The sequence below is a fragment of the Narcine bancroftii genome, chromosome 1 (genome assembly GCF_036971445.1).
Source record: "Narcine bancroftii isolate sNarBan1 chromosome 1, sNarBan1.hap1, whole genome shotgun sequence".
In the NCBI taxonomy this organism is placed as follows: domain Eukaryota; kingdom Metazoa; phylum Chordata; class Chondrichthyes; order Torpediniformes; family Narcinidae; genus Narcine; species Narcine bancroftii.
In genome coordinates this window covers 105,894,308-105,917,032 of record NC_091469.1, presented here as the reverse complement: position 1 = coordinate 105,917,032, position 22,725 = coordinate 105,894,308, and the positions used below count along the sequence as shown (strand labels likewise).

The 22,725-nt window shown below is 43.4% G+C and overlaps 2 protein-coding genes across 10 annotated transcripts in view; one reads left to right on the top strand and one right to left on the bottom strand.

Annotated features, from left to right (window-relative positions):
• dpp7 (dipeptidyl-peptidase 7) overlaps positions 1-7,707 on the bottom strand; it is a 126,606-nt gene extending 118,899 nt beyond the window's left edge. For 2 of the 6 annotated variants that reach the window (XR_011356799.1, XM_069935709.1), the window contains exon 1: positions 6,204-7,701. Coding sequence is in view for 5 of the 6 variants with exons in the window: in XM_069935709.1 (XP_069791810.1) it covers positions 6,204-7,140 (937 nt within the window). In the remaining variant the exon portion in view is untranslated. Of the gene's footprint in view, positions 1-6,203 lie in introns of all 6 variants that reach the window. The other 4 variants (XM_069935745.1, XM_069935724.1, XM_069935733.1 and 1 more) reach the window with 4 other exon arrangements.
• Positions 7,110-22,725, top strand: part of LOC138762210 (dual specificity testis-specific protein kinase 2-like) — a 197,844-nt gene continuing 182,228 nt past the window's right edge. For 2 of the 4 annotated variants that reach the window (XR_011356827.1, XR_011356836.1), the window contains exons 1-2: positions 7,133-8,331; positions 16,958-17,038. The gene's annotated coding sequence lies outside the window, so the exon portion shown is untranslated. Of the gene's footprint in view, positions 8,332-16,957; positions 17,039-22,725 lie in introns of all 4 variants that reach the window. The other 2 variants (XM_069935817.1, XM_069935841.1) reach the window with 2 other exon arrangements.

Below are 22,725 nucleotides of genomic sequence, written 5' to 3'. Positions count from 1 at the left end.
TTGGCCTAGAAAATGAGTGAATGGCCTTTACCCTCTTGGGCTGTGGTTTGGCCCCATCTTTATTAATCTAGTGCCCCAAGAAGTCAATAGTCTCATGGTAGAACTGGCATTTTGCCAGGTTAATGGTCAGGTTAATTTTGCCAGGTTAATGGTCAACCCATACTCAATTAGGCAAGTGCACAAAAGTAAGCAGTGTGCTCAGCGTGGCCATGACTAGCTATCAGAATATCATCGAGATCCCACCCTACTGCATCCATTAAGCTCCACTTTTTAATCTGAAAGCCATCTGAAGGAATTCAAAAATTCCAAAGTGGGTGATAATGGCAGTCTTGAGGATATCATCCAGGTGGACCAGGATTTGATGATAGCCCTGGATTAAGTCAACTTTTGAGAATATCCGGGCTCCCTGAAGGTTACCAGTGAAGTTTTGTTTGTGGGGGACCGGATACCTGTTGGGTGTGGTGGCATCATTGAGGCTTTTGTAGTCTCCACCCTCCTGATGCTTTGGGCACCATGCGGAGAGATGAGGCCCACCGACTGTCAGACCGTTGTACAATGCCAAGCACCTCCATTTACGGAATTTCTCACTTGCCAGGTTAAGTTCTCAGGAGGCAGGCAGCGTGCCCTGGCGTGGAAGGGAGGTCCCTTAGTGAGAATCTGGTACTGCATCCCATGTTTGGGTGTTCTCGAGGAGAAATGCAGCATTGTAATGGAAGGAAACTCAGCAATAATGCATTGTCAGCAGTAGTCATAGAATGTAGGTGTGGGGCCGTGAGCCTAATGCCACCAAGAGAAAGGGACTGGAAAGTCCTTGAGTGTACCAGCCTCCATCCCTTAATGTCCACTAGTAGAGAGTTGGATCGGAGGAGTCAGCCTCCAGGAGTGGCTATCGAATGGATGGCAAAGTGAATTTACAGGGAAAATGGCAGTTGCCAAAACTAATGGGAATGGTGCGGGTGCCGAAGGTGAGTATGTTTGAGTTATTGGCAGCCCTTAGTTCTCAGCCCATCATTCGGTTGCAGGCGCTGGAGGCGGGGGGGGGGGGGGGAAAGGACACTGACTTCAGCCCCAACATCAACCAGGAACTGGCGGCCCAACAAGGAGTCTCAATATGAAGCAGACTTTAACGTATGCCAGCCGTGGCAGCCATCAACAAAGGCCAGCTCTGGCATTTCCTGGGAACACGCAGGGGGAGCAGCATCGACAGGCCTCTGAACCCCAGCGTTGATGATAAAAACAGTACGGCTCACCAGTGGTATCCATTGGTCGATTAGCAAGCTTTCTGGCTGGTTGCTGTTGTTGAGACATTGTCACCTGTTCCAGCATAGTGCTGGTATCTCTCTTTGCCACCTATAGCACACCCACTCGGGCAGCTACCTTTCTGGGGTTGCCGAAACCATCTGCGATGAGTAGCTGGATGTCTTCAGGCAGCAGCTCCAGAAAGATCCGCTGAAACAGCGGGCAAGAGGTGTTGCCATCGTTTAGAGCGAGCATGTAGCTCATGAGGGTGGAAGAGGCTCTGTCCCCAAAACTGTCCATATGCAACAGCCAGGACTCACGCTCATGCTTCGAGAGCCTAAAAGTGTGAGTTAGTAGCTCCTTGATGGCCACATACTTCCCTTGCTCCGGGGGCTGCTGAAGAAAGTTGGTTATCCCAGCCGCAGTGTCCTGGTCGAGGACACTTACTATGTGGTAGTAGCGCATGTCGTCAGTGGAGATCCAGCAAATTGTGAACTGTGCCTTGGCTTGCTGGAACCACACCAGTGGCTGCAACGTCCAAAATCTCGGCAGCTTCAGGAAGACCGCATTGATTGAAGGTTGGTCTTCCATCTTGATAACCAGCATTGGGTCCAAAAACCCCATTTGGACCAGACAGGTTCACCACTGTGACATGCCTTGAGGTTCTAGCTCGGAAATGATACACAGACAAGGAATGCAGTTGACACTGATTTTAATGAACTCGCTGCTCTCCTTTATATGGTCAGGCAGAACCTGGCTGCCATGTGACTGACAGTGTAATACATGCCCCTTCAGGCTCTGATTGGTTGAATCGGCTCGTTTTGCTGCAGTGTCATTGACAGGTGTGGTTTGTGCCACCCTGGGCATAAATTGGCCCTTTTGCGATCCGTCACCAGCAATTGGCTGGCAGAGCCCATTTTGCGACAGCCTATGGGAACAGGCCACTGACATCTCATGCAGCCTGCTCGATTGTCATGTTGGAATGGTGTCTTCTGTGACGGCCTGCACCGATAGCTTAAGTACTACTTAAGTAGTAGGGATGTAAAGAAATTTATTTCAGAGATATATAAATTATTACTAAAGAAGCTTGAAAACAGGGAGTGCATAGATCAAGACATAAATGGGAGATAGATTTAAATAAGCAAATAGAAAAACATAGTTGGATTCAGATATGTAGAGAGAGAGTATGAAAAGTATAATAAGTGCAAGATGTCATTTGGTTCAATATGATTATATTCATCAGTTATATTTAACAGCACAAAAGTTATATAATATGAATTATATTTATTCAGATTTATGTTTTAGATGTGGACAAGAAGTTGGTACTTTTTTCACATTTGACTTGGCGGTATTTCACAATTAAACCTTTTTGGCTTGATTTGTGTAATTTATTGGAACGAATAACTGGAGTAAGATTCCCACAGGGGGAGATTTTACATGAATTAAACCTATATTAAAATCAAATATGCATCGTAAATTTTTTTTCAAATTGCTTGGGCAATAGCTAGAAAATGTATTGCTAAAGCTTAGAAGTCAGATATTGATTTGGGAATGGATAGATGGCATGTATAAGTTTGGTGTTGTATTCCATGAAAAAATTACTGACAATTTAAGAGATAAATATCATACGTTTTGTGAAATATGGAGCCTGTAGTGGCTGTGTAGCGGGCCGAGCGGGTGTTCAGCGCGGTAATGTGAACCGCCACCATCAGTGCAGTGCACCGACTGCCCGCGACAGGCAGGGAATAAAAGCCGCTTGTAAAGCTTCAATAAGCCAGTCTTGAGTTGACTACTCTGGCGTGTGTTTGTATTTCTTTAGTAGCTCTACCATAGTAGCCACTACAATTGGTGACTCCGACTGCAAGATTCAACTGAAACGTGAATCTCCAGTCATAATGGATGCAGCTACAGCAGCAGCTGCAGCCGCCTCCACTGTGACAGTTAATTCAGTTGGACTTCATTTGCCTCCTTTTTGGACACATCAATCTCTGGTTTGGCTTATTCAGGCTGAAACCCAGTTTTGTCTTTGGTGCTTAACTGCGGAGGACATAAAGTTCTGGCACGTTGTAGGTGTGTTGGACGCTGCTACTGCATCTCGAGTTAGCAAATTTATTGCCAATCCTCCGGCGGAGAACCAGTACACCAGATTTCGCCAGTTTCTTCTGGTTACATTGGAATTGACAAGGCATGAGCGTGGCATACAGCTTTTGAACATGGAAGACCTGGGTGACAGGAATCCATCAGACCTAATGAATGAGATGCTGGCATTGGTGGATGGTCATTCTCATTGCCTACTTTTTGAAACCTTATTCCTATCAAAGTTGCCAGCTCATGTCACCATACCCATTGCTAACAAGGACTTCCGCTGTCCCCTGACTTAGCACAGGTTGACAGGCTCTATCATACTCCTATATGAGAGTCTGCTCAAATACAGCCTGTTTTGGTAGCAGATATAACTCCCGCATCCTACGAGCCTCCTGTATCTGCAGTCCAATCAAAGAAGGAGGAACGTGCAGATGTACGTTGGGAGTGGTGTTTTTACCATCGCCACTGGGGGAAAAAAATGCCCATAAATGCGTCCAGCCATGTACCTATTACAGGAAAAAATGTGGGAAACGAAAGGGCCAGCTGCCAGTAGTGGCCTCGGCAGCTGGCGCAAATACGGGCCTATTGTATCTTCAAGACAAGAAGGGTAAGCACAAGTTTCTTGTAGACACAGGTGCTGAGCTTAGTTTACTCCCGCGGACCTATTTTGAAAGGACGCATAAACAACAACACCTGGCTCTTTGAGTGGCGAATGGAACTCCCAGCAATGGATCACAATTGGAATAGGTGGGACCACATTCCATTGGAATTGCGTCTTAGCTTCTGTTGCTCAACCTATTTTGGGTGCGGACTTTTTACGATCCCATGACTTACTGGTGGACATGAAACAGAGGAAATTGGTTCATGCCACCACCTTTCAGACATATCCACTGGCATATATCAAAGGGAGAGTTTCCCAGCTCAGGGTGCATATGCTGCACAAGAATGCCTATGCTGCCCTGCTCAACAAATTTCCCCGTATTTGCACTCCTAATTTCAATGCCTCAGAAACAGCCCATGGTGTGTCTCATTACATGGACACTTCAGGCCCACCAATTCAAGCCAAGGCTCGTTGTCTTGCACCTGCTTCAAGCAACTGCTTCAAGCAAAGGCAGAGTTTATGGCAATGGAAGAGCTGGGTATCATTCGACGCTCCAACAGTCCTTGGCCATCACCATTGCACATGGTACCCAAGAAGACAGGCAGATGGTGACCCTGCGGCGATTACTGTAGGCTTAATGATGTCACTACATCCGACAGGTACCCAATTTCTCATAGACAAGATTTCACCACCCATTTACATCATTGCCGCATACTCTCCAAGGTTAATCTAGTAAAGGGATATCATCAGATACCAATTGATGAGGATGACATTCCCAAAACGGCAATTATTACCCCATTCGGACTTTTTGAATTTCTTAGAATGCCGTTTGGATTAAAGAACGCCGAGCAAACTTTCCAGTGGCTTATGGACGCTCTAGGCAGGGATTTGGACTTTGCATACATTTACTTGAACAACATCCTTGTAGCAAGTCTGCATTTGTTCTACCTTTTCCAACGGCTCCAAATACTTTGGTCTAACAATCAACCCCAACAAATGTCAATTTGACAGATCAACCATGGAGTTCTTGGGGTACAAAATCACAGCAGACAGCAAATTCCCATTATCAAACAAGGTAGAGGCTGTCCTTTCTCTTTTTCTCCTTTTTTTTTAAAGTCTGTGGAGGGTTGGAAGGAGGGAGTGGGGGGAGGGATTAACAGTTTTTTTTTCTTTTTTGTTTTCCTTTTTTTAATATATAAATTACCACATGTATTTGGATTAAGTTTGAAATATTGTGCTATCTTTATTAAGTCAATTTATATTAAATAAAATTATAAAAAGAAACATGGAGGCTCCAGGACAGATCCACATTCCAGGAACATTACAAGGATTGCAGGTACATATAATAACCACACCTCCTCTCTTCCAAATCACAGATTTGTGTCTCTTCCTCAGATTCCAGAAGATGTAGGGCAAGATCAAAAGAAAAAAAAAAATCTCTTGATTAAACTCTATGAAAATGTGTTTGAAGCTCAGTGAATACCTAAAATATCAATAATTCATGCTTTTTTTTATTAGATGCAAAGTGACCTGACAAGTATTTGTGGCATTTTTCTTTTATTTTTAAATCCTAAGATTTGGCCAATTGAAGAGAAACTTTTAAAAATACATGTTTTTTACATTACTGCTGCTCAGGCAATGAAAATTTACCCTTCAGAACTCAAAAATCATGACCTGGGTGCAGGTCAGTAGGACTAGGCAAGAAAAAAATGGTTTGACACAGACGAGACTAAGGGGTCTGTTTCTGTGCTGTTGCGCTCTATGGTTCTCCAAGTAATATTCAGTCTTTGCAATGAACAGTTTAGTTCAATAAGCAACAATGCCTGTTTAGCAGGTTTAATATTATTTGCATCGGAATGGAGGAGAGTGCTGGCAATTAAGGAGAAAGGTTAGCGTGAAAAGAATAGAAAATTGAGCAACCATAAGATCTGGAATACAGAAGAATGTTCAAAAAAAAAGGGCCACTGCCCTCTGTGGGATTAGAGGGTAAGAAATAGATTGAGTGAAGAAATGAAGACACCTGCCCAAGTGCCACCGAGATGAAAATGAAAGAATACATTTCAGCAAGTTATGAATATTCCAAGCCTTTATGTTGTATGTAATGTAATTATGGTATATAACCTAATAAACACAAAGATACTTGGATGAAATTAATCATCATGACCAAACTTTTCAGTCGGTGTTGCACAACATCTCATGCATTTCCCCTAATCATTCAGGAAGCCATCCCAACTAATTCAACAAGCATCCAAATAGCAAAATGAAGAAATCCTCACACCTGTCATGAGATATCGCTGACGATAAGTTTTTTGACGGGTGCTGAAACTAAAGTGGTCTACGAGTTGATTCATGTACAATTCCTTAAAATCTGGTTCTGGTTTTATCTTTTTCTCCACTATTTCCTCAATGTTAATGACTGTCTCTTCGGTCTCGAAGACGTCGGCGGTGCCTGTGGTTGGGGTGCCAATGGTTGTATCCGCAGCCGGAATTTGAATGTCCACAGGTACCTCTGTCTCCCTTTGGTGGACGTTCAAATCAGCTGTTTTAATCAGTAAGTAAACCTGCCGAGTTTGGGCATGGTTAGAGTCTACGGTGATCGTCAGTGACAGCAAAGTGTCCTCCTCGTCTCCCCCTTCCTTCTCCTCCACGGCGATGTGGGCCCCTAACTTCAGCCTCTTCACGCCATCGAGCTTGGGCTGCGTGGTCGTGGTTTCTGGTTTGGGGTCCACGGCTTTGCCCCTCGACATCCCGTCGTCCTTGGTCTCGCTGGGGCCCTCCTTCACCAGAGGTGGCCCACCCCGTCCGGGCACCGTGATCTCCCACGCCCCCAAGGCGACGGTGGCGTTGCTGGCAGGCTTGGTGCTCTGCCTCGGTCCCAGCGGCGTGGCGGAGCTGGTGCTGCTGAGGGTCTCCGCCGCCGTGCCCCCCGCCAGCGGTGACGTGGTGCCGTCGAGCCCACCAGTATTGGTCTGGATGGTGCTGTTGCCATCATCGGCAGACGACGCCGGCTTCTCCCCGCTGACCCTCGGTGCCATCCCGGGCGGGAGAAAGTGTTGGCCCGCCGGCACGCTGAGCGCGAATCCAAGGAGCAGCCCAAAGGCCGCGCCGCGCCTCATGGCTGAAGCCCCCGTGTGACACGTGACCAACCGTCGCCCGATTGTTGTCACGCGCCTGCGCACGGGCGCCCTCTCCACTTCCGTCGGACGATGGTTCATCCGCCTCGGGCCGCGCCGTTTTTCCCGACGGGCCTGGTGTGTGGCGTCGGCTGATGGGTCCCGGCTCTACGGTGAGATCAATCTTTAATCTCCTCTTGTTGGGTACACAAGCCAGTCAATATTTTATGAACGTGTCGGCGGCAATCAGTGCGGGCTTCGGCAAGAGCTGACGGCTTTCGGACCTGTCGAACCCAGGCGGCCCTCAGTGACCATCCCCAAAGCGGGCGTGTTCTCGTTGAGAAGGGAGGCGTCGGGGAGATGACCCGACAGGGAAGGTGACCATGGCTCAGCCGTCGAAGGACCCACACAGTCTGCGGGCTGCTGGTTCATGAGGACCAAGGCAAGGAGGGCTCCCGAAGGGGCGTCAGACGCTGAAGGCTTCCTCATTGTGTTGGAGATTTGGATCTGGAGCTCGAGTTGCTCATGGGGCAGCGTGTGAGGCGAATCCACGGACTCTTGGTATCTCTTCAACGCCCGGACCCTGCAAGTGCAGCTGAGTTCCCCTAGCTTGTCTGTGTTTTGACTACAATCACAGCTTCTGCAGACTTTCCTACTTCAATCCACTGAAGGGACACTCTTTACATTCTCTTATTATTGAGGGCACCGAGAAATGCTTATGGTGATTCTTTGTTTCCCTCTACTGCAGGCAAAAATGGAGGTATAGTGTAGCGGTCGCTGCTAAGGGAAATAACGAGACGCCAAGTCGCTTGCACTTCCAACAGTTGTGTTTTGAAAAGACCGCCCTGCACCTTCTAAAGGCGGCCTGTAAGTCCCGCCCACTCGCGGGCGGTGACATCACGACGCAGCCGCGTGCACGTGCGCGGCCTGTTTGAGCACAGGAGAAGATGCGCCCGGCGGTATCGCCTGCAGCTCAATGGGCGCCGCCACGATGTTATTTTTTTTGTATTATTGCATAACAATAAAAGGAACCTTGAACATTTCCAGTTCGCACAGGAAGGCTGACTGGCCAGGGTCTGGTTGGACATTTCGTGTGGAGAGTTCCTGTGTTCCACACAAAAAACAAGCCAGAATGAGCATTTTATTTCTTCAATAATTGACAATTCCAAACAGTCCTTGAACTGAAAGATTTGCCAGGCCGTTAAAAGGGCAGGCTAGATTGCTGTGGATCTGGAGTTCTGGATGGACAAAGTTGGCTAAAGTTCATTTCCTCCCCTAAAGGATATTGAGAAAGTAAGAGGCATTTTGCATTACTTCAAATTTTACATCTCCTATTTATTTAATTAAAATCATTTAAATTCTCCAGGTCAGTGATGGAATTTGAACTTATCTGGAACTAATGTGATCAACAACCTCTTTTCCACCACTTCTCTTGAACTCTACTTGGACTGTGCTTTTGGTGTAGTGTGGTGGGCTGAGTAGAAGTGGGTTTTGATTCATCTCCTTTGGAGACCAATGTGTGCACCTTTGTATTTGTGTGCAAATGCAGCAGAGGAGCCTGCAAATCAGTATTAAAGGTAATTGTGCAATGCAGATGCTGTGATTGGAGGAGATTAAAGATTGATCTGTTGATATACGGTGGACCTACAAGAGGGAAAAATCAAACAAGGAATAACATTTAGTTAAATGTGATAGTCAATTTAATCAGAGTTAATTTCAGTTTTAGCTAGATCAATCCCCTATTGGTGGAGTTTTAAAATTTAGAGTAACAGGCCTTTTTGGCCTACGAGTCCAATTTACGCCCAATTTACCTATCCCCCGGTACGTTTCAAAAGGTGGGAGGAAACCGGAGCCCCTGGGCAAAATCCACACAATCATGGGGAGCACATACAAACTCCTTACAGACAGCATGGAATTCGAACCCTAGTCCCAATTTCTGATGCTGTAAAGGCGTTCTGCTAACCATTACGCCAACATTGCTGCCCTTTTATATTCCAAGTAGCCCAAAGACTTTGTCATGAATGAAGTTTGTAAAGGAAACACATCAGATTTCATTATCTTACCAAATGTCTGCTCAGCCTGAACATGAAATCAGGTGTAGTTTCCTCTTGAATGAGCCACAGTTTCCCTGAGCATTGGGTATCATTGCTACATGATGCTTGGTTCTCTCTTAAACCAATGTCAAGTTTAATTTGACAACACTAAAAAACTCTTGAAATGTTAACATTTTATAATTTCACCATTCTTTTATTTCTTATTTGGCCTTCTGAATTATTTGATTGAATTTTGTTCATTTAACATTTGAATTAACACACATGAAACCTGTAAAATTGCCACACCCAACCTTTAATGCTAGGAAATTATTCTTTGAAGGAATGCTATAGAATCAGATGCTTTGAACTAAAAATAGCATTCTTATGCACATATTGCATCTTGCATCTTTATTGTTTGGTCAGCTATATGGATGAGAAAGTGAAATAAATGAATATGGAACAATAAAAAACATGAGCTGAAGGAGGAAATCAGTGAAGAGAAATAGACTTGTTTCAGGTTAAGGCCCTTCACATTGCACTGTATTGGTAACTTTCCTGTCCAATTTGAATCTCGTTTGTTCGGGTCCATTAATCGTACAAAAGCTTAAGAAAAGTGCTACACATGAATCAGATTTATTGATGTCTAAAACAAGGTGTAAAGTGCTGAAGATAAAAGTTCATCATAAATGTGAGTGGGCAGAATTTAAAAACTCCACCATTTTACTTTGCTCAATCAAATTATTTCCTTCTGTGCTGTGTTACTCAATTTCTATAATTCAATCAGTGCAAAATGTTACATAATTTAGTTATTTTTAATTATTTTAAATTTTAATGATACAGCACGGTAGAAGCCCTTTTGACCTTTGAAATCCATGCCAATCAATTACACACAATTAACCTCCCAGCTCTATACATTTTGGAAGGTGGGAGAAAACCCATGCAGTCACAGGAGAATGTACAAACTCATTATAGACAGTACTGAATTAGAACCAAAGTCATTGGTACTGTAATAATGTTGCGTGAACCACTATGCTTAATCATGTCATTCTTCTTGAAATAAACCCCCATCCACCTTCATTCAGGATGAGAAAAATACATTATGCGAACAACAATGAACATCAATATCAGTAAGAAACTTGTTATGGACTTCCAGTGGAGGAGTAGAGGTCATTCATTGGTTTGCTTTTAACAATGTTGAAGCAGAGATAATAGACAGCTTTATGTTCTTAGGGGTAAACATCTCCAATCACTTGTTCTGGTCCACCTATGTTGGTGTTCCAGCCAAAAAAAAGTGTGCCTGCATCTCTATTTTCCCAGAAGCCTGAGGAAATTTGGCATGTAATCTACTTTCCTTAACAACTTCTACCTTGCACCACTGAAAGCATCCCATCAGGGTGCTTCACTGCATGGTACCTGAACTGCTCTGCCCAAAACCACAGATACTGCAGAGGGCTGTGAACTCAGCTCAGGCCATCGTACATATCTCGCTTCCCTCCATCAAGTCCATCTAGAATTCCTACTGCTTTATTAAAAACAGCTTAAATATTCAAAGCCTCATCCCACCTGGACCACACTCTCTTTATCCCACTTTAAGGAAGTTGTTTTACAAGTGTTCGAATATGGATCATAAGATTCAAGGACAGTTTATTCTGTGCCATTATCAAACTCCTGAATAAACCCCAAAATAATATAATTATGTCGCCTTTGTTCAATACTATTTGATTTTTTTCTCTCTCTAACTACTTTTAGACCATCTTATTTATTTGAATATATATGATAGGTCTGCTTGTCTTCTCACAAAACAACTTTTGCATCTTAATATATACGACAAACTTGAACTAAGAAATTAAGGAAATTATACCATACAGTGTAAAATGAAATATAGGATCTGTGATTTTAATTTAATTACCTTGTCTGTCAATAATTGTGCAACTATTTTTTCTCAAAACAGTTAGAACATACAGCAGTACAGCACAGAATAGGCACTTTATCCCACAATATTGTTTTGATCCACATAAACCACTCCATGATCAATCTAACCCTTTCCTCCCTCACAGTGTATAACCCTCTTATTTTTCTACAATACACAGAGTGCATGGGAAACCCATCAGACCATGCAGCATGCATAGGAAGCAAAGGTGAACCAACAGTTTGGGTCTGAGCCCTTTGTTAAAGTATGAGCAATATGCAGGCAGGTCCCTGAATAAAAAGGGGCAGGGGGAGAAGCACAGGCCAACAGCCAAGAGGTAATATATGGAATTGCGTGGAAGGGCAGAAGAGAGAAAAAAACAGGTGATGGGGAAGTTCTGTCTCTCTGAATGGAGAGGGAAGTGAATGGGGAGGTGGGTGTAAGGAGACCTAGGGACAGGGAAATAGAGAAGAGATGGGGAGGGGTTTAACGAAGCTGGAGAAGTCAACTAATGCCATCTAATTGGAGAGGTCCCTGACGGAATATTATATGTTGCTCCTCTAAATTGTGGTAGCCTTAGTTTGGCAGTGCATTAGGCAATGGACAGGCATGTCAGTGTGGGAATGGGGTGTGGAATTAAAATGCTTGGTCACTTGGAGGTCCCCATTATTACATCAGAAAGAGCAAAGGTGCTGAATGAAATGATCTTCCAGTCTGCATCCAGTTCTCAATTCAGAGAAGGCCACAATGGGAGCACCTGATGAAGTAGATGAACCCTGCAGATTCTCAAGTGAAATGTTGCTTCACTTGGAAAGACTGTTTGGAGCCCCAAGGAGGAGGTGTAGGTGCAAGAATAGCATTTCTTGTGGTCACGGGTAGGTGTGAGGGGGTGATTTGTGGGAAGGGAGAAGTGGACAAGGGAATCCCAGAGGGAGCAGTCCCTGTGGAAAGCATAGAAGAGAGGAGAAGGGAAGATGGTGGTGGGATCATGTTATAGGTGGTGGAAATTGCAGAGGATGATATGTTGGATGTGGAGGCTTGCGGGGTGGTCAGTGAGGACAAGAGAGATCCTATCCTTGTATTTAGGGATGGAGGGGGGAATCAGGAAGATGTGTGACAAATAGAGAAGATGTGGGTAAGGGCTGAGTTGATAGCAATAGAAGTGAAGCCACGTATTTTGAAGAACATCTTCCCCTTTCCACTTTTCACAGCGTCTGTTCCTTCCAGGACTCCCTCATCCACAAATCTAATCTTTTTAAAGTGAATAGAGCTATGGCCACTGGTTCCAGAGTGCTCCCCAATCATCACTTCATTCATTTGCCCTGACTCTTTCCCTAAGAGGAGATCCAGTGTTTGGTCATCTGTTGTCAGGCCCTCAGTATATTGATTGAGGAAGCTTTCTTGGACACACTGAACATATTCCATTCTGTACATATTATCTGTACTTTTGGTTCCAGTCAATATTAGCGAAGTTTAAAGCTCCCAGTAATAAATTTCACGATATAGTAAAATTATGTTCCCTTTGCTCTGTACCAGCTGATCACAGTCTGTAACTCTGCTCTTTCTCCTATCACTCTCAATGTCTTCTCTTCTAACCGCCTACATGTATCTACCTAATACTTCTTACACATTTGTGTTTCTCCGCCTTCCTCTTTCTCCCTCCTCCCCCACCCTTACCTGTTTTTCCAGATTCCTGACAAAAGCCTCAGGCCTGTAATGCTGATGCCCTTTCCTTCCTATGAATACTACTGCAGTGAACTGAGATTCACTGGTGGAGCGTTGTACTGATGGCTGGCTCCGCCTCCATCTACCTATATATAACCTAAACCCTGAGCCCTTCTGAAGACCACTGTAAGACTCTACCCTCAGTTATAAGCTAATAAAAGCGTATGCTCTCCTTTCAGTTGTGAGAGCTTTTATTCACGCGACAATTTTATTACCTTGTTCCATCGAAGATGGAAGTGCTGCTCAAGCCAGGTATGCTGTAGATAGACCCTATGTCCCCAGACGTGGCCGAGGAGTTCAGGTACTGGCTAGACTGCTTCCAGACCAGGGACATCTTCCACACCGATGAACTCAGGAGGTCTGCACTCATTTTGAGGGTAGGAACGAAAGGTTATGCAGTCATTAGGGACTGCATTACATATGACGCCGCCATTGAGGCTTTGAAGGTAAGGTACCTGAAGTCACAAAACGAGGTCCTACCGAGGCACCGACTCATTATACGTCACCAAGGGCTAGGAGAGACCATCGATGATTACCTGCTGGATCTGTGGACACTTGCTATGGGCTGTGTTTGTGAGGAAGAACAGATCTAGGACATTCAAGTCACGGGGATCCGCTCGAGATACATGAGGCAGCGACAGCTCGAGTCGGGTACCCACATTGAACTGGTCAAGTCGCTGGAACAGGCTAAACTCGAGAATGATAACCTCAAAGCTAGGAAGGTGACCCCCTTCCAAGGACCAGCGGCTCCCGCTACCCCAGCCCTAATGGCTGCCGCTTCCCGTGCTAGGGAGTGCTCCTGCACTAGGCTGTACTTTTTCTGTGGCAAAAGCCAGCACCCCGATCTCATTGCCCTGTTCCAGCTGTGGTAAGAAAGGACATTGGGTGAGGGTTTGCTGTGTGAGGGGAAGCCCATGGAAGTCCATAGCCTGCACTGCTCCCAAATCCGATTCCAGCCCTAAGAAGTCGGCCCCGAATTTGCCTGAACCCACTTGCAGTGCTACACGCCGAAGGAGGGTAGCTGCAAGAAAAGAGTGCGAAAAGGCTCGGTGGCCAATTTGCCACGACACAAATGCAAACTCGGCACCTTCAATGTTAGAGGAGGAAGGAGGGTGGCCATTCTGCTGTGCCACGAGGTTGATGCCATCTTAACCACGGGCAATCCAGGACAGTGGGGGTCACTCAATGAGGAGTACGGAGTCTTCGGAGTCCAAGCCTCAATGGTTCTATATCAGGACAGACCTCACCAGCTTAGCAATTCCATAGTGACTGTGAAGGTAAACAGACACTCCACTAAATGTCTAATCGACACAGGCTGTACTGAAAGCTTTATAGACTCATGGACTGTACAAGAATACATCCTAAGGGGGTATCTTTCCAATTATTGTATAATTATTGTATATTTCTTGTATCTCATTCGCACTCTACTCGTATTCAAGAACATTTGTCGTTTGGTGGGGAGGGGGGGTGAATTTTGTAAGATACGCTTGTATGTACTTGATGAATTGTGTGCTCTGGTGCTGTTGGGTCTAGACTTCCTGTGTCACCTTAAAAACGTGATCTTGGAGTATTCTGGTCCCCTCCCCCCATAAAAGTTAGCAATGGAAGGCCTCTTAAATCAGAACCCACATCAGCCTCTCCACACTGAATAATGAACACCCACCTATCTTCCCGAATCTGTTCTCTGACTGCAAACCTATTGCTACCAAGACCAGAAGGTATAGCACAGCAGATCAAGACTTCATGAAGTCTGAGACACATCTACTCAATAAAAATATCATCGAACCTAGCACTAGCCTGTGGAGAGTGCAAGTAGTAGTGGTAAAAGGGGAAAACAAGTCCAGGCTAGTAAATGACTACAGCCAAACTACTAGTCGGTACATATTCCTGGATGCTTACCCTCTCCTTCGAATTGCAGACATGGTGAATTTTATTGGGCAGTATTGGGTCTAATTGACCATTGACCTGAAAGCTGCTTATCACTAGCTGCCCATCCATTACGAGGACTGTCCATATATGGCATTTGTGGGGGGGGGGTGGGGGTGGGGCGTGGCAAGATGGGGTAGGGTGAAGACGTGGGAGCCTATCTCCTCAGCTGGAAAGTTCAGATCCCAAATTTAAAGACTTAATATAGGTTTGAGAGCTTTATGAAAAGACTAACTGATATGAGAAGGAAACTGGTTAAAAGATATAAAGTACAACAGTCAAAAAAAGCTGCATTTCAAAAGTTGGAAGAATCTGAAAAACCTGGCCTTACTGAAGATTTGCAGCCTCGAACTTAGTTGGAGATGGAGCCGAAAGCCAGCGATCTAGTTCAGCTAGGTTGGGTGCAGTAACAGCGTCCTCTATGCGTAGAGCGACGCAAGATATCATTGTTACCACGTCTTTAATGTCACTACGGGAGGAACGTGACATGCACAAGCCTGCTGCGTTGAGCGCGGCTGAGCGAGGGACGGTTGGGGGCGTGACGCATCACTTATAACTCCATCTCTAATGCAGTATGTGAGGGACGCGCCGGGGACGGCATAGCAGCGCTATGTGGTCAGTGCCGGGACACGTGCGGCAGTGCGCATGTGCGAAACCCTCGAGCGAGTGATTATTTGCTTTGGTGATTGAACCTTTAGCTCAGGCGGTTCGGCAAGATTTTGCTATTAGGGGAATTAAAGTGAGTGAAAATTAATATAAAATTAATTTATTTGTGAATATGTTTTAATATATTTAACTAATCCAAAAGTTTCATTAAAGTTTTAAGTATGGTAAATTATCAGGATATAAAGTTAATTGGGAAAAGAGTGAGATTTTACCAACAACGGAAGAAGATTATACAGATTGTAGACAAATTACTAAATTTAGATGGTCTAATAAAATTAAGTATCAAGGAGTAGTTGCAAATAAAAATTATCATGAATTATGTACCCGTGGCGGCTCACCACAAGGCTGGCGAACCAGCCCCGCTTGTAAACCATGCGGCAGGGCAGCCAGCCAAAATGGCGCCGTCGGGTGTTTCCCTTCCTTCCAGCACGGGGCTCAGAAACCCGTGCTGAAGAACCACGTGATGCACAGGTGATGTCAGCGCCGTCCAGCGCGGTTCTCAGCCAGGCCCGGGCTGGCAGTATAAGTGCTGCCCAGCAGCCTGCAATAAACTAGTCTGCTCACTGAGATCAACCCGTCTGGTTGTGTGTTCTATTGCAGGAGCAGTGTAGCTGTCTCTACATACCTTTATTAAATAAAGTTAAAATTGATTTAGATAAGTGGAAAGATTTGCTATTGATGTTAATAGGAAGAGTGAATTGTATAAAGATGAATATTTATCCTCGAGTACAATATCTTTTTCAGTGAGGAGATACTGAGTAAGATACCAAAAAAAAATTTTTAAGGAAATAAATAAAGCTGTCAGGTTATTTTTATGGAAAGGTAAATTATCGAGGTTTTCTTTACAAAAATTGACTTAGTGTGATGAATTAGGTGGTTTGCAACTACTTTGTTTTTATAATTATTATGAGGCAGCACAGTTAAAGTTTATTAACAATCTCCTAGATGGGCAAAGATAGAGATGGATCAAATCTTGGAAGATAATATTAAGTATTTTATTTATAAATGGAATCCTTCAGCGTTACAAGAATTTGAATTGCCCATTTTACAACAGATAATGAATATTTGGTATTTTCTTTCTTCTTTGGCTTGGCTTCGCGGACGAAGATTTATGGAGGGGGTAAATATAATCATAATGTAATTATCGGGTCTAAAGGGATAATTTCGATAAGGTCACCATTATATCAGAATAAATTAATTCCCTTTTCATTGAATAGTCCTTCTTTAAAAAATTGGGAATTTAAAGGAATAGTTAATGTTGTAGATTGTTTTGAAGCAAGGAAGTTTTGCTCATTTAAATGGTTACAAGAAAAATACAGTATTGCGTCAAATTCTTTGTTTATTATCAACTTCAAGATTTTTTAAAGAAGAGTTATGGTAAAGAAATAAATTTACCTAGTCAAACAAAATTTGCATTATTAATTGAAGATAAAAATGAAAAAGGTTTTATTTCAGATATGTATAGGTTGTTGCAGGAAAAAATTGAAAAAGTAGATGTGTATAAAGTTAAGAAGAAATGGGAAAAAGATTTAAATTTGTTTTGTCATGGGAGGAATGGACACAAATGTGTGTTGAAAGTGTTATAAAGTTAATTAATGTGAGGTTAATTATAATTTTTTGCATCAATTATATTTCTTCTTTCTTTGGCTTGGCTTCACAGATGAAGATTTAACCCCTGAGAAATGGAGGAGATATGGATTTAGCACAACAGATTTATGTTTTAGATGTAAAGAGCAAAAAGGTACTTTTGTACATTCAGTTTGGTCGTGTAAGAAAATTAAATGTTTTTGCGAGGAGATAATAAAATTTTTGAGAGGTTTGTTTAAAATGGATATTCGATTGGATCCGAGACTATGTCTGTTGGGTTATGTTAATGTTCCATTTGTTGAGTTAAAAATGCCTAAACCATATTTGGCTATTTTAAGATTAGGATTAGCAGTAGCAAGAAAATGTATAGCGGTTACATGGAAGAATGATGTACAATTAAGTTTACATGGATGGCATAATGAACTGCAGACTTGTTTATATTTAGAAAAACTAACATATAATGTAAGAAATAATTACTCCTTTTTATTAATATGTGGGATTTATATTTGAAATATATGGTTATAGAAATTAAATAATTGTGGTAAAGTGGCACTTGATCGGGGAATATTTGATATGTGGGTTGGGGAAGTTTTTTTTGGTTTTTTTTTGGGTTTTTGGGGTTTTTTTATAAGGGGAGGGGACATAGTTATAGTTGGTTTTTTTTGTGTAATTTGAAAATATTAAATACAATTTTCCAAAAAAATGCCATTTGAGGCAAACGGTCGTCTCTATCAATTCCAGAGGGTCCTTTTCGGTATCACTAAGGGAGTTTCTATCTTTCAGAGGCAGATGGACAAAATGGTGGATAAGTATGGGTTGAAGGCTACCTTCCTCTACCTTGATAATGTCATCATCTGTGGCCATACCCTGGAGGACCATGACACCAACCTTCAGAGTTTTCTCCAAGCAGCGAAAGCCCTGAACCTCACTTGGAACTCTATAAAGTGTGTGTTCAGGACTAAACGTCTGGCTATCCTTGGCTACGTGGTGGAGAATGACATCACGGGCCCTAACCCAAATAGGATACGGCCCCTGTTAGAGCTCCCTGTTCCCAGGACCACGAAGGCTTTGAGAAGATGCCTGGGGTTTTTCTCATATTACACCCAGTAAATCCCTCGATACGCTGATAAGGTTCGACCCCTCTTAAAAGCGACTTCTTTTCCCCTCTCGACCAAAGCCCAAATGGCTTTTAACTACCTCTGAAACCACATTGCAAAAGCTGACATGCACACGGTGGACAAGAATGTACATTTCCAGGTGGAAAGCGACACTTTGGATGTAGCCCTGGCTGCTACCCTCAACCAAGTGAGCAGGCCGATTGCATTTTTTTTCTCAGACATTGCAAGGCCACGAGCTCTGAAACCCCTCTGTGGAAGAGGAGGCCAAAAGCATTGTAAAGCCATGAGGTACTGGGAACTACCTGACTGGTAGTAAATTTACACTCCTCACTGACCAGCAATTTGTTGCATTTATGTTTAATAACATCAAGAGGGGAAATATCAAAAATGCTAGGTGGAGAATCAAGCTCTCCTCTTATAATTATGACATGGCCTATTGGCCAGGAGCCCTGAACGACCCTTCAGATGCTTTATCCAGAAGAATTTCTTCCTCTGCACACACCGGTCAACTGTAGTCTCTACATAATGAGCTCTGCCACCCAAGGGTTACCCGCATGGCTCATTTTGTCAAGGCATGCAATCTGCTCTACTCCACGCAAGATGTCAGGGAAATGATCAGGTCTGTGCGGTATGCAAGCCGCATTTCTACCGTCCCGCAAAGGTACACCTGATTAAGTCATCCAGGACCTTTGAACGGCTCAGTGTCGATTTAAGGGACCACTCCCCTCCGTGAATGGGAATACTTTCTTCCTCACTGTCACTGATGAGTACTCCCACTCCCTGTTTGCCATTCTATGTCCACACATGTCCACTTCGTCAGTCATAAAGGCCCTAGATTCCATTTTCACCCTGTTTGGGTATCCTGACTATATACATCATTTATGAATGAAGAGGTACATCAGTACCTACTGGGAGGGGCATCGCATCTAACAGGGCTACTAGCTACAAACCCTGGGGGATTGGGTAGGTTGGAAAGGAAAATGCCATGCTCTGGAAGGCTGTCAAACTGGCCCTCGTCAGGCCTTCCAGACTCACGCTGGCAGCTAGTTCTTCCTATGGCGCTCCATTCCATCCGGTCGCTACTATGTACTATGACCAATGCTACTCCTCACGAGCTTCTATTTAATTTCAAGAGAAAGTTGGCATCGGGAACTAAACTCCCAACCTGGCTCACCACTCCTGGTCCAGTCCTTCTCAGGAAGCATGTGAGGAGAAGCAAGACCGATGCCCTGGTGGAAAGGGAGAAACTTCTTCACCCCAATCCCAAGTATGCCTTTGTAGAGTACCCAGATGGCAGGGAGGACACCATCTCCATCAGAGACATCTCCATCACTGGAGCTCATTCTTGCCATTCCCAGTCAAGGCCTCAGGGAATCTGGTTCAGGAGGAAAGTAAAGCCGGAGACCCCACCCACCACGCCTCCTTCACAAGGGGACCAGGAGACACAAGGAGCCCAAGGCTCTGCTGTGCTTAGGTGCTCCATCAAGATCTCCAGACCCCAAATCGCTTAAATTTGTAAATAACTATATTTTTCAAACTTTTTTTCTGAAACAATGTTCTCTGTCTTCATCTACATTCCCTAAATTCTGCAGGGAGGGGTGAATGTAGTGAACTGAAATTCACTGGTGGTGTGTTGTACTGATGGCTGGCTCCACCTCCTGGCTTCACCTCCATCTATCCATATATAACCCTGGTTTCCCGCCTAAACCCAGAATCCTGAAGACCACTAAGACCCTACCCTCAGTTATAAGCTAATAAAAGCATATGTTCTCCTTCCAGTCGTGAGAGCTTTTATTTGCCCTACAGCTACATGACCTGCTGAATTACTCCTGCAGTTTTATGTATTGCATAGACCCTATTTGCTTATTTTTTTGTGTAAATTCAATCTGTAACTGCACTTATGATCTCTGGCTTACTTGTACTGTATATGAGTTGTTTAGCTGATCTGCTCACAAAACAAGCTCAGTACTGTTATGACTGTGTTACTGTTTGGCTCCAATTCAATGTACACATTTGCTGCTTATTGTTGATTTTACCAAAGAAAGGCCAATGCACAACACACCTGTCAACATTGATGGGAGGGAGGTCAAGAGGGTTAGAAATGGATTCTTGGGAGTTCAAAAGATTTCTTCTGGACCCAGCACATTGAGACAACTATGAAGAAGGCACCCCAATGCCTCTACTTTCTAAGGACTATTGCCATCTTGTTGGATACTCTGGCAAATTTCTTCAGGTGCAGTGTGGAAAATATACTTACTGGTTGCATCACAGGCTGGTTTGGGAATTCAACTACTCAGGAATGTAGAAGGCTATAGCACATGACAAACATCACTAGGACCGTCACAGACTTCAACCTCCCATCTAATGAAAACATCTAAGTGGGACTCCATGGTCACAACCTCTCCTCACTGCTATTTTTAGGCTGAAGGTATAGAGTTTGAAGATTTTATTTCCAACAGTTAGGGTCTTGAACCTCCCATTGTCACACTAATCAGGGACTGCTCTGACACTAGTCTGTCTGCACCTCTGCTACCATTTTATTTGTGCTTGGATATCTGAATATTTTTTTTTTGTTGTCTCATTTTTAATTCAATTAAGTATACGACTGTAGTTTTCAGTTATTTCTGTTGTCATGTTTCATTTACAAAGTACCTGATCAGCTGAAGTGAGAAAGAATTTTGGTGCATCTGTATATTCTACAATAAACTCATCATCATGTGAAAATAAACTTTGTGAGAAAGTGAAAAAATTTTGGGAAGATCTAAACCAGATATTAAATAAAATAACAGAAAGCAATATACCAAAAAACCCAGAGATCTTCCTCCTAAGTAACATAAAAAACAAAGAATTTGGACTTGATTTGGATGGTGCACAAAAAAGATTTGTTAGGATAGCCCTAGCCGTAGCAAAAAAATGTATTATGTCAGCCTGGAAATTAGAAGATAACTTGAGAATACAACAATGGTATATAGAAATGAATAAATGTATTCCATTAGAAAAAATAACATATAATTTAAGAAATAATATTGCAATATTTGAACAAATATGGGAGCCATACATGAAATACAATAGAGAAAACCTACCGGGGACATCTACCATCTAAAATGACAGAAGTAGAAGGAAATGAAAAGAATTGACTCAGTGGAATTTCTTGTTTATTTTTATTGAGTGGCAACATTGTTTGACTGGTTTAATGTATCTTAGATTCTGTACTTTAAATGAATGGGAGGGGAGGGAGGTAGGGAGGGTGGGATGGGAAGAGGGAGGGGGAAGAAACGACACTATATATTTGAAAAGGAAAATGTATCTATCTTGATCAATGTGGTTTATGGTGTGAAAAATAAAAAATTTAAAAAAAGAAAATAAACTTAAACTTTAAATGACATCTATCTGCAATTTCCCTACACATCTGCCCAAATTCCTGTTGACAGCTGGGGGCAGTGGCCTATAATGCAACTCCATCAAAATTATTATTCCCTTTTTGTTTCTACCTCCACAGCTTCACTGGATGTTCCTCCAAGAATATGCTCTCTAAGTACTGTTGGCAACCCCTAAACCCTTCATATCTTCCCTCAACCTTTATTAGGTTGCCAATCATGCCCTTCTCTCAGCCAGATTTCTGTTTTGACTGTAATATTTCAGTCTCCCAAGCCAATCCACACCCTGAATTTGTATGCCTTACCTATTAAACCTCTTTCATTGGAATAGGCAGAGGTAACCAATCCCATAAGAGATAGATGTTCTTGATTAGCTAGGGCATCAAAGGTTATGGGGAGAAGGCCAGGCAGTAGGGCTGAGTAAGAAAATGGATCAGCTCATGATTAAATGGTGGGGCAGAGCAGATGGGCCAAATTTTTGCTCTGATGTCTGATGGTCTTATAACCAACAGATCAAGTCAGAATTTTGAAGTTCTAGCCTGTGGTTGAAGCATGACTGTAAGATGTGTGTGAATGTTCTGGACTTCAAGATAGCAGCTGGACATGACATAATCTCAGGTATGAATGAAATGAATAAACATTAAGGGGAAAATGACCATTGATATTATGGCTGTTTGGAATTTAGTTATCTCCATGATGAAATTGCAGAAGTTCCTCAAGACAACATGTGCTCGACCCAACCATCTTAAATTACTTCAATAACCGTCCTTCCATAATGTCAGAAATTGGAATGTTTGCGCAATTCCTTTTGGAGCTTGTTAGCACATGAAGCAGTACACAGTCTCATGCAATATTCAGGCAAGTGCTAAAAGATGCTAAGTAACTCATGTCATCTAACAGTCAGACAGTGACAATCACCAATTAGGTAGACTGAATCTCCCAGACATTAATTAGTCCTGACACCTAAATATTGTGGTATGTGTTGTTGAGAGGTCAGCATTTATCAATTAGACTTAATTGCTTTTAAAAGGAAAGAGGAGCTGCCTTCACCCAAAGCAGTGTGTCTGGTAAAGGAACTCCAACATTAATACTGTGTGAGAGTCAACATAGTGAATGAGTGAGTATATAAAAAGAAGAAATTGTTGCGACTCACCACAAGGCAGGGGAACCGGCCCTGCTTGTAAGCCACGTGGCGGGGGTTTCCCTTCCTTCCAGCACGGAGCTCAGAAACCCACGCTGGGGGACCACGTGACACCCAGTGACGTCAGGGCGGTTCTCAGCCAGGTCCAGGCTGGGATTATAAGTGCAGCCCAGCAACCTGCAATAAACTAGTCTGCTCACTGAGC